This window comes from Struthio camelus, chromosome 1 (assembly GCF_040807025.1).
Source record: "Struthio camelus isolate bStrCam1 chromosome 1, bStrCam1.hap1, whole genome shotgun sequence".
In the NCBI taxonomy this organism is placed as follows: Eukaryota; Metazoa; Chordata; class Aves; order Struthioniformes; family Struthionidae; genus Struthio; species Struthio camelus.
Window position 1 is genome coordinate 177,435,338 of NC_090942.1, and position 15,298 is coordinate 177,450,635.

The 15,298-nt window shown below is 40.3% G+C and overlaps 2 protein-coding genes across 33 annotated transcripts in view; both read right to left on the minus strand.

Moving 5' to 3' along the window:
* The window catches only part of LMO7 (LIM domain 7), a 134,836-nt gene extending 132,287 nt beyond the window's left edge, over positions 1 to 2,549 (minus strand). For 13 of the 30 annotated variants that reach the window (XM_068929597.1, XM_068929609.1, XM_068929607.1 and 10 more), the window contains exon 1: positions 2,288 to 2,430. In XM_068929597.1, coding sequence (XP_068785698.1) covers positions 2,288 to 2,395 — 108 coding nt within the window. In that variant the 5' untranslated portion in view covers positions 2,396 to 2,430. Of the gene's footprint in view, positions 1 to 2,287 lie in introns of all 30 variants that reach the window. The other 17 variants (XM_068929626.1, XM_068929624.1, XM_068929622.1 and 14 more) reach the window with 3 other exon arrangements.
* A 4,450-nt stretch (positions 2,550 to 6,999) lies between these two features.
* The window catches only part of UCHL3 (ubiquitin C-terminal hydrolase L3), a 46,095-nt gene continuing 37,796 nt past the window's right edge, over positions 7,000 to 15,298 (minus strand). For all 3 annotated transcript variants that reach the window (XM_068929631.1, XM_068929630.1, XM_068929632.1), the window contains 3 exons: positions 11,512 to 11,587; positions 8,944 to 9,002; positions 7,000 to 7,743 (listed from right to left, as the gene is read on the minus strand). In XM_068929631.1, coding sequence (XP_068785732.1) covers positions 7,660 to 7,743; positions 8,944 to 9,002; positions 11,512 to 11,587 — 219 coding nt within the window. In that variant the 3' untranslated portion in view covers positions 7,000 to 7,659. The remainder of the gene's footprint in view (positions 7,744 to 8,943; positions 9,003 to 11,511; positions 11,588 to 15,298) is intronic.

Here is a 15,298-nt window from a genome sequence, read left to right on the forward strand (position 1 = left end):
GGAACGGGCAGAAGAGGGACCTGACCAGGTCCCTTCTGAACCCCACACAAGCACTCTAATTACCATTACTGGGGGGGTTCTGTGTGAGCAGTGGTATTTTCTCTCTTACCTAAAGCTTCAAAAGTTTTCTGCACATCTATTCTCATTCTCCCCCCGCCATATGACAAATACAGCTACCCAATCCCATTACAAAAAAATCCCTCAGTTTCAGCATCTGAGGTTTTCTAATCCCAGACTCTGAAAAGCTCTGTGCTGAAATAATGAAATATTTGTTAATGCAGATTTCATTATCAAAGGCAAATATCAACAGTTTACACAGGGATTTCCCTAGTTGTTTTAAGTGTATATATAGATAGATAGATAGCTATAGATACATATCAGCTAGTGTTTGTATGCTTTCATCTTCCTCTATCAGAGGAAACTGGAGAATGACATCCTAACCAAAACATAAAAACGTAAAGGTCAGAAGTAGCGCCTCATCCTCAGGAGTAATTGCTTAAACCAGCAGGACTCTCGATATCTTTCAGGTTTTGCTCTCAACCACTGTTTCACCCAGTTTCACAAAACCCTGGAACACGACTCATCTAAAAAAATATGTATTCCTCTCATATGACTTTGTAAATGGTTGGTTTTGATTTTTTTTAAATTTAAAGAGTAGAGAAATACAAAGTACTCTCAGAAATGCAAACCTTGTTTCATACAGAAATAAATATTTACATTTTCCTTCAACGTTACAGAACTCTAAACATCCTGTGTATCAATACCTTCGGGCTTTTTTAAGTTATTCTACTTAAAATAAAAAGCCTATCCATAGGGTAAGTTTAAAAGTTATTTTAAAATGAGGTAAGCCTTCCCATTTCAGAAACAAAGTACAACCACACAAATCAGAAGGAACACAGAGGAAGTTGAACATACTGGTTTTCCACTATATAAAAAACAGCACACACTTCACACTTACATAAGTTTACCCCTATTGCTCCCATGTGCTACTGGCAGGCAAAGGAGAGGTCCTTTTGTTTGAATAGTACACCAAGCCAATACCAAACGAGGGGAGGAAAAAAACACCTTAAAATAGGATTTTCAAATAGGTGAGGTAATACCATCCAACGTAAGCTTCGCTGACTCAAAGAAAAAAAAAAATCACGCAAGAAAAGTGTATGAGAGAGAGAAAAAGAGTGCTTTAATTACCTAATTTTATTGATAGCACTTACAAATTTGGCATTTGTGGAAATCATTCCCGATTCCCTTACCTACGGGGCCCTCGGTTCAAAATACTCAGCCTTTCCTCGATAGACTTTAAGCACTAGATGTCATCGTTTTCCAGAGGAAACAAAGAAGCCTGAACTCAGGTCTGGACAAGTTGGCAAAGGGGGACTTTCTTCGAACGCTTACGCTTTTCAAAGTTACCGGAATGGCGTATTTCCAACAACATAAGTTTCACCTGCAGCGAACGGCTGCAAGCATACCTACAAGTTTAAAGCTGTTTAAATAACTCATAACCTGAGATGTTAAAGGTCGCTTTTAAAAGCGCGCAATGACAGAAAACGAGGCTCGCAGGAACTCCGAGGTTTCTTAAAAACACCTTCCGTGTCGCCAAGCTCCCTTTTCCAGCCATACACCACCATTTCGCTCGCACAGGGCGCCCGGGTACAACCTGGTCGCGACCTCCTCGCAGGCGTTAGCATACCGCCAGCGTGATTCGGGCTAACGACTAGACAAACAGAGGTATTATTAGGTCCGGCAAAGCGCAGCCAGCCACTGATGTTAAAAAAATAAATAAATAAGAAGAAAGAGGGTGGGGTGGGGGGAAGAGGAAGGTTACTGTAATTTTGGGTTACTCCGTTTCCTGCAGCCTTCGAGGCGGGAGGAGGAGGAGGAGGAAGAGGAGGAAACACCTTAACGCCGCCGGCCGCAGAGCGAGCGCTGGCGGCAGTGATTTGCAAGAGGCACAAGGAGCCGTGAGCCCTAGTCGCGGGCATGCCGCCGTCCCATCCCTTCGCGTAGGCGGGGGGGGGGGGGGGAGCGCAAAAGCACACCTTCCCGCAAGCTTTAACGACACCTTCTGAAAAACAGCAGTCCGCAGCTGCTCAACGAGCAGCAGCGGCAGCAAAGTTTGGGCGCTCCCGCCCCGCAGCCCCCCAGCAGCAGCAGCACCCTCCTCCCCAGGGACGGCGGGGCAGCAGCAGGAGGAGGAGGAGGCGGCGGGTGGGAGGGGGTGGATGAAGGGCAGCCCGCGGCGGGAAGGAGGGCAGTAGCGCGGCGGCGGCGGCAGCAGCAGCAGCCTCACCTCGACCCAGCGCTGGGCTGCGGCGAAGGCCTCCGCGGGCCCCTCCATGGCGGGGCAGCGAGCAGCCCGTCCTCGGCCCGGCTGAGGCGCGGGCAGCGCCGCTGTCATTCAGCCGCCTCCTTTTAACGCCCCGGCCCGGCCCGGCCCGGCCCGGCCCGGCTCCGCCCCGCTCCCCCTGCCGGGAGCTGCCGGCACTCGGCGGCCGCAGGAATTTGGGAAGCCGCTGGCGCTAAGGCAACCGCCCCCGGCAGGGGCCGCCCCCGCCGGGCTCGGCCCGGCCCCCCGGCGACGAGGGGCTCAGGGCAGCCCCGAGCCGCCCCCCCGCCACGGGAGAGGGGCGCTTTGAGCGGGTGGCCACAAAAAGAGAGTCCCCCCCCCCCCCCCGCTCCAGGAGACGCCGGGACGAGGACCTTCTTGGCTGTCATTTTGTTCATTCACGCCCCCCCCCCTCCATGGTGGTAACCACGCCTGTGTTTTTAACTCGGAGGGGTTGCAAGGGTGCCCGTGTCGCGCCTCAGCCCCGCACGTCTTCTGTGGTCCCGCTCGGTGGGAAGCGGGCTGTGCCGCAGTGAAGGAGGCAGCGGGCAGCTGAGGCCCGCCGAGCAAAACCCTTGCTCCCAGGGCAGAGCAGGAAAGCTCAGCAAGAGAGGGGCCCCTCCCTGGCGTGCTTGCCCACCTCAAAATAAAGGGCAACTCCTTGATTGCATTGTAACCTTAACATCAAGGCGGTTTTTCCCCGCCCCTACTTGAATTTCTTATTAGTCTTCTTTCCCTAAAACTTTTCCATATAAGCAAAATGCAGTTGCTGCCTGTATCGTCTGCTGTTATGGGCTGTGGCAGAGCATGGGCTAATTCTATCTAATTTAAGAAAATTCAGTTAACATTGCACACCCATTAGCTTCTCTTGACCTGTTTACTTGGATGCACATCTTATTTCTGATCTGAATACAACCTTCTTAAAAGGGGAATGAACGTCTTGGGTGGAGTTGATCTCCTATCAATAAGCTATTAGCTATCAGTTTCTGTAGCACATATAGACCTTGTTTTACGAGTGGCAGACAAATGAAAAACCAGTGATTCAAATTGAAATAAACTCCACAGGATGTTTGACATTTATTAAAGTTAGAAATGCAGAGAAAGCACACAGTTAGCTCCTCACGGTGGTATGATTTGAGATCTCAGTGCTACAGGGGCAGCAATGAATGAAACGACAATGAAAGTTATACTTTTGAAACAGTTTTTCCTCACTCCTCTTTCCTATCCCAAGGTGGAGCAACTGTAAGACCAAATACAAATGAAGAACGTGCATTCCTTTTTAGTGAAATGTGTGAACCAAGCAACCTTCTCATCTCAATTATTTTGCATTCATGGCTACAAAGGTGAAAAAAAGAGTGCATGTGCTGCTGCTGGCTGACATCAATTTGCATCAGTTGTCATTACTAAAAGTTTCATTTGGAGAACTACTATAGCATTTGCCATTAAAGTCTGCCTTCTCACAAATATTAAAAATATGATATTCAGCCTTAAGTAGGAGAAAAAGGTGGAAATTTGAAAATAAATTTCTATGAAACAGGTTTAAAAAAAATAGAGTTCATGCTTAAGAAAATAGCTTCCAAGTTTTTGCACTTTTTTTTGGTTGTTTTATATCACTTCAAGATGAATCAGATTAAATACTTTAATCATAAGGAAAGTAATTTTTTAGATAACATATCTCAGTAATTTTCAGCAAATACTCCTTTCAGTAAGTTTCATGGACCACAGCAGCTTTCAAGTAGATGCTTTTACTCAGTGAGTGACTTCAAGTTCCAACATACACATTTCTTCCTCAAAGTGAATTTTAAATCAACAATTTTCCTATGTAGGCCAAAACAGCAGAAATTGTTCAATATTCTTTTGCACTAACAAGATAAGTCACCAGACTCTTAGATCAGAAAGAGACTGCATAATCCTGGCATGACTGCTAATTATTGGTAAGAAGAGTAGGCAAACTAATTCACTCCGCAAACTAATTCACTGTGTGTGTGCTCCCAGGGATAGACAGACTGTGGCTTGACTTATTCTTTTCATAAAAAGTTCCAACAATATTAGATGCAATAATATTTTCCATCAAGGCAGGTTTTTTTCCCTTCTTAGAAAATAAATAGTGTCTTTTCTTTAGTGTGGGCTCTAAGTGTATTTATTTTCCAAATACGACATTTCAGTGATAGAAACCACTTTTCTCCTCACCTCGTTGTGGACATGCAGCCATGATTGAAAGGAAAATGCATTACTCTGGCTCTTCAATCTTTAATGTTTCCCAACAAAATGCTTTTAATACCACAGGAAGATTTATGCAGGTATACGTAGAAGACTTTGAACAATCGCAAGCAGTTCATAGTACACCAGCTCCATTCAGCTAAAATTATGCAAGCGCTGAATATGCATCATTTCTTCCCTGCGTCCATCATGCATATGGCCGACCTGAACTGCAGGAGCCGAAGAGGGATTTCCTGGCAGTCCTAGCGCTAAATACCTGGAGCCAAAGCAGGCTACACACAAAGGGGGCTAGGCTCTGCCAGGGACGCACAAGTTCAGAAATGCCACATGATTTTTCCACAGAGCTTGAGTTAATAGCACAAACTTGACAGATAATGCAATGCCTGCATGGGCATCGCAGCACTGAGGGCTCAGCCAAGCTCCTTCACCCCAGTTCAAACCTTGCTAGACTACACAAGTCAGCTAAGCACGCGTGCCACGCTCCTGGTGTCCGAGTTAACATTGGTTTTTCAATGCCAAAGATATTCCGGCACCTTGCAGATCCCTTCATTGTCTGTGCTTCTCAAGACACTCGCCAGTGCCTGTGCCAAACCACGGTATTACAAGCACTGGAAGGCCACCACAGTGCACATGTTAGCTAAAATAGTATTTCTGCAGCAGTCTGTCAGAGATTTCAGCCTAGCAAGGAACTGCGCAGTAAGCAGATACCACTCAGTATAAAGCCTGACACATGGTTCTTCCTTAACTGTGATCTCAGTCTTCTGAGAACCTGACTGTCCAAAAGCAATGTTCACTAACAAGTACCATCTTATATTAATAATCCAGAAGTTAACACTGAAAGTAAAAATACAAGGAAACCTTACCCTAGAGAACTGATTTTAAGACTATTTACCCTAGAGAACTGATTTGGAGACTATTTAGAAAGTGTGTGCACAACTGTCATCTTTCCAAACACAAAGACTTCTTATTTATAATCTTTTGCTTAAGGTCACATTCTTCAAACGTGACCAAGAAAAAACCTATCCCAGTTTTACTACTCTAACCTCAATCACCTTTGCTGAGGTTTCACTAAGTCTGTTACAATAATTGATAGAAGTTCCAGTTCTTTTGGGTGTGCAATAAACATTTACACAAAAACACAGTCCCCACATTTAGTGCTTTAAAATACAGACATCTTCTGAACATTGATAGGCATACATGGGTATGAACATTTCCCTACATTAGACAACTGATATAGCTAAACAGTTTTGATTGCACTTCCTCTTCCCTCACCCTCAGAGCACCTTATCTTTATTAGCTATAGCTCAGTTTCCCAACTGCAGTCCTCTGAGCCATCTTTAACACAAAAGATGCAATATCCCAATTATATTGTGGAAACTTTTAGTTCAGCAGGAAAACAAATGCAGTTGCTCTGTTTAATAAATTCTTTGAATTTCACTTAAAAGGAAGTTTCAAGGCTTTACTAATGAGCATGGCAATGTAAAGCAAGTGTTCTGTAGAGCAACTTTTCTGAACACTACTGCATTTTATGGGGAGAAAAATAAATGCTGGAAATGGAAGCTCATTAGTGTTCTCCCCCCTCACTTTTCCAACCAGCTCATTTACAGAAAACAGACTCTGTTGTCAGAGGACTCTCCAGGTGACATTTTCAGACAGACACTCTCCTCCGACTTTTTCTTTAGAGTGCAAAAGACGTTCTTAAGTGATAAGACAGACTCCCAGGCCTGTTTCTTTCCTATGAAGGAAAATTCTGCCAGATTGCTTCTGGCATAATCCCATTCATTTTACCTGTAATGACAATTGATAGAGAGTGAAAGCACACTATGGGACACTGAGGGATCAGTTTCTTTTGCCAGCAGTCTTGATTGGAAGCCAACCTGAAACATCTCCCTTCAAAGCAAAAACCAAAACACCACCACCACCACACACAAAAAACCCCCACCCAACCAAACAAAAAAACAACCAACCAACACCAAGGAATGCTATTTCGGAATCTCAGAAAAATGCACATTAAACAAAATTAATCTTCATGAGAATCCTACAGCATAAAGTTGTTTAGCCCTCCCATAAAATCATCTCTGAAGCAAGTGTAAAAATTGGTCAACAGTAGCTAACAAATCAGTGTGAGGGCTGCAGGGGAGGGCACAGAGGAAGGGTATCACACAGCATTCAGTAATACCACCTGACAGATTCACAATAGATATTCCTAAAGGAAAAAAAAGTATATGACCATCACGACCATCTTCAGATCTATAGAGTGGTTTTGGCCCTATTACACAGACTTCATTAAAAGAATTCATTACTTTCCTATCATTTATTATGTGAGATACTTCACACTGCTCTATTCACCTGTGTGTTCCCTTCCCAGCTCTAGCATTTGAACTAGTATTTATTACTACAATGCCTTTTTCTTCCGGTAAAAATTTATGTCATTTTTCACAAACAGCAAACACTGGTTGAACTAAAGCTTCTGGCAATTTATTTACATAAGGCTTGAAAAGCGAAATTAATTTTTATTCAAAATGTAAAGATAAGATAGTTTTAAAATGTTAGTGCTCACCAACAGTAATTAGAAACAGTCAGTCCTCTGTTCAGGCTTTTTCTTCTTCCATTTATTTATTAACAAATAATGCAGTGAAAAAACTGACTTTGCCTTCTGAGTCACTTGCAAAAGTTCTTATAATATTCCCATATCATTTTAACTAGAAGTAAGATGCAGATAGCCTCAGACTTCAAAGTTTCTACCCATTAACATACCACATACACCAATCCAAATGTTAGATATGAAGGATAATCCTGCTCTGAATTAGGTCATTATGTTGATAAAGGATGGAGTATCACAGACACTAACTCCCATATATTATAATGGGAATGGGGGAAAAACGGGGGAAAAAACCCATCACAGAAGTCTTACATGAAATGCATGCGTGTATATAAATATCCAAGTTGCTTTAGGAACAAGCAGCAAGAAATAGCAAGGACAAATCCAAAGTTTATTCCACGTGTGCTACAGTTAATCAACATGTTAGAGAAGTATCAAAATTTCTATTATTAACATATAGCAAGAGTTTTACTATTACAGCATGTCATGATAGATTAGCCCAACTGGAAAAAGCTTAAGCTGCAGACAGTGCGATTGCATTAAATCTTAATTCTTCTGGGTCACGTTCCATGAATTTCTTGCAAACTTCTATTGCATCCTGAAAGAAAAAATAAAACAAAAAACTTTACTCAATAAAGCAACTGAAATATAACCAAAATGGAATTTTCCATAGAGGATTACTAATCAGACAATTTTTTTTGAACTGTATTTCTCATCCAAGTTGCTCCTGTTCAAGATTCTTTACAGCACTCAAAGGCAGTAAAAGAAAGCATAAGCTGCATACAGAAGCTTAACAACAATTTTTTTTTTTTTTTAACTGAATACTACTTTGTGCAACAGACACGTTGTTTGTCTGACCTTCCTAAAGCAACTCTGAGGTTTGCCTTTATTAGTACTGCTGTATTCAGAAACTTTTCCTTTGTCTCAAGATGAATCTAAGCTGCGTGGGGTAAATGAAAACTTACTTCTAATTCCTTCGCCTAGCTTCAGGGTGCAATATGGAGAGCACATGCTATCAGTAAAATAGGGGGAAAAGTGCAACATGTGAAAGAATAAAAACTTTACCCAACTTCTGCCTCCCACCCCCAAACAAGCACAAATTGCACGCACACTTTATAGAGATTAAGTCAACACTACTAAACTGTAAGAGGTTTTGTTTGTTTTTGTCTGGTTTCTTCCTTTCATAAAGCTCATCCAGATTGCATACTCTAATGGTCTATGCATTGCCCTCTGCCTGCTTCAACATGGCATCATTCTACTGGGATGAAAGCTTACTCTCCCAATTAAGTGTATTCCTTTTGAATTCATTTCTCAACTAACCAGATGACATAAAGAAGCAACCAAAAGAAATCATGAAGCTAAAGGAGAATTGTTCTTTCTTCCTTGCCAATAACCAGAGACAAAAAGGGCTGGAAAGAGGATTCAACTTATGTCCAGCATGGCACCTATCAAACTATAACTAAAGCAAAGGAAAGAAAATGAAAAGTTATTAAGTTTTCAAATTGATTGCTTCATCTCATGTGTGACTTAAAGGCAGCAGTAGCATAAGAAAATCTCAGCCCAAAAGGAAAAAAAAAGATCTGTCTGATCATCTGTTATGATCAACCTTTCAGACATTTCTTGCTTTCATGTTATGATACTCTCTCATCCAGAGTCACAAAACGAGCATTCTGAAATATCCACGTTAAAATTGAGTAAACATAATTCTCTCATCATCCCACTCACTCTACCCCAACAGAACCATAAATACAAGTCTGAATTTTGTTTAACACCATTTAAGATTATTTTCTGTTCCTACCTCTAAAAAAGAATCGTCACTAGTTTCCCCATGGTTTACTGGAAATGGCTTGCGTCCATCTGTTGAAACATAAAACAGGATTAAACAAAGCATGTGTAGAATTAAATTAGAAAATCTTCATTTTTTTCAATAAAGAATAATTTAAACAGATTCTTCTTTCTTTACTTACAAAAGTGCCACCTCATTTTTCACAGAGTCACACAAATTATAACACGCAGCTACTGCCTGGTCTCTCTTCCATTGCTGACCGCTTCAAAAGATACTATTATGCACAATCTGTTACATTAAAAAAAATCTAAACAACTAAATACTTTGTAACACTTTACTGAAAGCTTTAAAGCCGTGAGTTGCAATTGCTTTACCACTGGTATAGTATTTCAGTTTCTCAAGTACAGAAGAACAGTTTCAACTACTCTTAATGGATATACACAAATGGACGACTGCGGACCTGTGGTCTTTGGCAACTGAGATCATAGACTCCATGATTAGCAGAACAGAATACCAAAGCCACCACTCTAAGAGGTTGAAGAGCAAAAGGCATAACCGAAACATTACCTTAATTAAAAAAAAAAAAAGTGAACAAAATCCAAACGATTCAGGTATTAAATATGTTCATAGCATTTAAAATAGCTGCCACAGCTAGAATTTTTAATTCCTTGCCAAATAATAATGCTATCACCGTCCATATTTTTTAAATACTTTTGTTTGTAGAAAACACTTAAAAGTGTTTCAGGTTACTTGTGAAGAGGTAACAACGAGAAGACCCGTCAGGATACCTTAAGTACTTACTAGACCAGATCCCTTTTGGCTCTGTCATCCCTTTAAAGAGTTTTTCCTCCTCAAAGATTCCACAGAATTTGGCAATGTGTCTAAGCTACAGAATCTATTTTTAGTAAGGGAAACTAAGTTACAACACTTAGATTTGCAGTAATGAACACCTTGTTCATAGAACAAGCATGACTGAAGATTTAACAAGACAAAAGCCTGAGCACATGCCAGGAAACAGAACTGAATGCCCTGCATTTAGACAAGCTAAGTTCGATAGGAATTTTTACATGCATCTTGGCACAACAGCTCTTTTAATTTCATCTGTCCATAAACAACGTGTCTTCCACGGCAAAAACATCACGTGCATTTAATGTTCAGGTGGTTCGCTAGAGTCTGCTGCCTGCCAAAGCCCACATGCTGGCCACAGTGACTCAAGTCAGTGAATGAATGGAAAAACCTCCTATTTTCCTACTGTCAAGTAATTTTTTAATTTTTTTCTGCTAGTACAGAGAAAAGTTATCTTAAGAACAAAGGAAATAGTAGTAGCATTCCACTATAGAGTTGAGCTACATGCCTCATTTCAGCAAAAAATGAGAGCAGATTTTATCTTGCATCATTCTTACGGAGTGGAAAATAGATAGATATGATAATCATAGTTTGCAGTATGTTTTAAGTAGAACAAATTAATGCATAATACAACAACAGTATGGAAATAGTAGCACACTAAAAGAAATGAGTCATCCATCATTATACGCAACATGTTTGGAAATTTATTGTCATAAAATATTTATATCACATCCTACTGTAGCTGCCTCACTATTTGATCTAGTGCACTGACATCACACCAGCATCACAGAAAAATAGAAGTCTGTGTCTACTGTTCACTAACGATCACAGATATTATTTCTTATATCTGCCTTAATATTAACGTAAGCATTTCTTACATATCATTTATGCCTCAGGTTTTAATTCATTGTCTCGTTAAGGGCATTGCTTAATAACGTTGATTTTCAAGAGGTTTTAAAATCCAAAGACACATCAAACATTCCCACCATAAAATACTACAAAAATTACTTTAGGAAAGACTAGAGTGACTTGCAGTTTTTAAATCCTAATCTACCTGCTAGTTTTCTGAAGTGCCGGCAGCAAAACCTAGTTGCCCAGCAACGTGTTTAAGATTAGAATCATTAGAGAATATTTGAGCAGAACTTGGTGCTACACAATCTGAAAGGGGAAAAAAAATATAGCTGTAAGTAATTTGGAAAACAGAGACTCCTTTTTACAAGTTAACTGCCTAATGACTATAAAAAGAAGAATCTCATTAAGAGAATAACCAGCCTATAATAAATAAATTGCAGAATATTAATATCTGCTAGTATTCTGACTACATAATTACAATTTTAACTATAGTACTATTTAATAATATAGCTAATAGTTATAGTTGCCTAAAGTTTATTGTTTCCACAAGCAATTCAGGGACATAAGTATAGCAATATTTTCCTCTCTGGAAGTGTGAGTATTCATTAATTCTTTCTTGCTTCCTACCCTCGTAAACAATAAAGGAACCTCAGCTAGAGATAGTTTAGTATTATGTACTGTTTTATCTGAGTGGGAGAGAGTCGAGGGAAAGAGGAAAAAAGCCCTCTCAAATCCCTTAAACTACAACCTAGGAGGCGGTTGAAAAGAACCAAAGCCCTACAACAAATCAAATAATCTGTCACAAAGTTTCACTAATTAAATAAGATTATCACTTGTATTTGCTTCAAACTAATGGAGAAGGGGGATAAAAAGTTTTCTTACCCAATTCATAGAGATGACCACCTACATTAACTAATGCAATAAAGTGAAGATCTACTTTCTCATCTATACTTGGTGCCTGCAAAACAAAAAAAAAAAAACATGTTGTGTTCACTAAAACTCTTAGCACAAAAAAGTTAACTAGAATATATCATCACAATACACAAAACACCGGGTCACTAGAAGGATGGAAGTTGCAAGTGAGAAGCACATTCTGGCTCTATGCAGAATGGCAGAAGTCACACCACAGAACGTTTTGAAATATAAACAAATTTCCTGCAAATGCATACATCAATCAGAATAACTTCAGGAAGGTATCTGAAAGTGTTCCCAACAGTAAGTTTACATGAGAGCTTCATTTTTCACTACCAGATTACAAGTAGTATCAACTCGAATACATCAGCATTAAAAATAGATACTCGTATAAATAGCACCTCCTTCACTAACTCATCTACTGTAACAAAACAAAGCGATGCAGGACTGCAGTCTGAACCTACAGTATTTTAAAACTGAAAATATTTGCTTAGTCAAATTAATTTTGCTTGTAAGTAACTTATAATACAGTTAACACGTTCTCCCCTAACAGGCAGTAGAGAAACAGATGTTCCCAGGGCATAATTCATCCATCCCAAGACATGTACTAGGCAGACAGAAAGGAAAATAATCAGAGATGCATATAGCTCTATTTGTCTCAGAGACTTCTTGGAGAGAAGAATTTCTCAGAGATTTCATGGTGATATCATACGCATCACCACTGCATATCAAAAAAGCACTGCAGTGCAGGGACAGCACAATTAAATGACGTGACCTAAAAACGGCCACAGTTGGTAAAAATCCGGTCCTGTACTGCACTGCCAACTGCAGCAAGCCACACCTTTCTCAAGGGGAGACAACAGTGCATGGTCCACCCGCCATTTTATTTCCCCAACATCCACTAAGCAGGGGATTTGGAACTCCCGAGCCAAACGCTGCTTCACTACCATTGGCTTCAATAGCCCAATGGTGGTTTTATTTCCTCATGAATCTGTCTAATCTCCATATGAGTCCATTGATGGCCCATGATCTACAACACAGTTAGACAATACATGAGGAGATGGGAAAAAGCACCTCAGTTTCTCCTGAATAAACTATTAGGCAGCCGGCTTACATGCAAATACATTTGATGCACTCTCTTCCTCTGTGTTTAACTGGAAATCTCCAATTTTAGCCTTCCTGGAACTGCTTAAAGCACCTCAGAATCTAAAAGTTCACCGGGAACAGAGTACAGCATAAGGTGGGTTTTGGAACCTTGCAATTACATCATGCTCTCAAGACTGGGTTAAAACTTTCCTTCTTCATGGTCACGAAGAAAGACTTCAAAAGGAGATCAAAGTTGAAGAAATGCAGCGAAGAGCCAAAACAAAAGTGGGAATGACAGAATCACAGAACGGTTGAGGTTGGAAGGGACCTCTGGAGATCATCTAGTCCAATCCTCCTGCTCAAGCAGGATCATCTAGAGCACGTTGCCCAGGATCGCGTCCAGGTGGGTTTTGAATATCTCCAGTGAAGGACAAGAAGTTAGCGTAAGTACTTCAACAGATGAAGAATGCTGAAGAGCACAGCACGCAAGAAAGATTAAAGCACACAAAAAAGCCCCCCAAAACCACCCACACAACCTCCCCCCACCCTCACTTGAGATCAGTCTCCATGACCAGATAAAAACGCGAAAGACTTAAATATTCTATTCATCTCTGTTTCAAAGGGCGTAGAAGGGAGAACAAAGAAAATTTTTGCCACTTACAATGAAGAAGCTATCAAAGGAAAATGCGCTCCTTTTTGCTTTACCAAATAAGAAATAAGCTAAATAAAGTAAGGATTTGGAAAAACAAAATAGGTATCCTCTACAGTTTGGCTATACTGGTACAAAACCAAAACTTTCAAAAAAAAAAAAAAACACACCAAACCTCACTGGTTTCAGTAACTTCCTGAAAAGGACATAAGACAGTGGCCGACAGCCAACAGGCGTAACAGAAAGGTGCCATCAATCAACCAACTGTTTAGATACACCAAACCATGGTGTTACAAAAGCTCAAAGACAGGCAAAACAGAGCCCTTGCTAATCCCACGTTGCCAGCTAATCCCAGTACAGACAATGACTTCAAGCTGTCCACATATCAAGGGGTGTTGAACTATATTGTGCAAAAGCTACCACTGGGAAGTCTGGGTTTAAGAAACTTCAGAGTGAGTAGAAAGATTGCTACCAGTTGCTCCCAATTTAACAAATGGCTTAACATCTAAAAGCTTACTTCTGACTACCTGGGCACAAACTGATTTAACTGGAGAACTCAAAGTATCTAAGACTCCCAACACCTATTTTCGCTCAGATTTAGACCAGAACAGAGTTGTTCCCTTGACCATTTTGAGACCTCTGTTCTTTGCTGACTTTTAACAAGGACCTTTTCTAGGGATAGGTACTTGGCACACTTACAGTGCTGAATCTATGTATAGCTGAAAGATGGACAGGGGAGCCATCAAGAAAAACATGATTAACTTTTCATAGAATTAACTTTAAGCTAGTGCTATTACTATAGTATATAGCCATGGTCGTTTTTGAACTTGCCGAATTCAAATAATGTGCTTCCATTGAGGGTTATTGCCACAGCCTGTAAGAAACATTGTTTTTATATTTTAAATTCCCACTTGTTCTAGAAAGAAATGGAGCCACCTCATAGACAGAAAGCAAGCGTCAGATCATTTTTAAACTTTATCATATGCTCTATTTCCTTCATTTGTGATTTCATCTAATGAAATCATTTCATTTCATCATTTTCATATAAGGTGGATACTAGTAAATATTACAATACTACAAAGCAGATCCATCCCATTTCTTGGAAATAAGGATTGTGATTGTTTTCAACTGACAATTAATTATTTGCTTAAGTACAGAGAGACAATAGGCTCTGAATTGACAAGCTGACCTAACATTTTGTATTACAAAAATACATTGCTTATGATTTATGCAAAACAACCATCTTGATTAAACTTTTCCCGTATGATGAACCTGATTCAGAATTCCCACGACCCCTCCCTGGGGGAAGAAAGCAGCTTTCTGTGGCACCTCCACACCCAAAACAAGCAAATAAACAAACAAACTTGTCAGGCCAACTTCTATTTCATTGAGAAGCTCTAGCAATTCTAGCACTAGAACAAGACAACTTTAAATTTCAAAGGGAGGGAAAGAAAAGGGAATATCAGCTTCAGGGAGATGTCTTTTGCGGTTTCCATGAAAAGCTACACCTTTGGCAAGGTTTTCTACTTTTAATAAATAGTCTGCATAAATGCTTAAAAGAATAAGAGAACATAGCTTGAAGAAGTCTATCTGCGTGTTCACCCCTAAGTAGTATTTTCACAGCAACTACAGATGAGTCTCTGGATCACTCCTCTTGTCAAAGACCATTATAACATCAATATTAGCCATGCACTGGGATCTCCTATTCCTCTGATTTTTCACTTAGTGTCACACTTAACGTGCAGAAGGAAAAAGCAGATTTGAACGATCACGTGGAAGAACCAACAGGAAGGTGTAAGGCATATAAGTCTGAACAAGATCATTCTCTGACCAGGATTCGGAACTAATCTTTGGGATTCACTATATTTGTCAAGACTTCTCAACAGCTTTGGCACTCAGTGAAAGAAAACTCATACCTCTTTTTCATCCAAAAAGACAGAAAGACAAATATCTCAAATAGCTTACATAAGCTTGAGTTATTGTTTTAGTCTTAGCATAACTCATATTGCAGGAACTTACTCT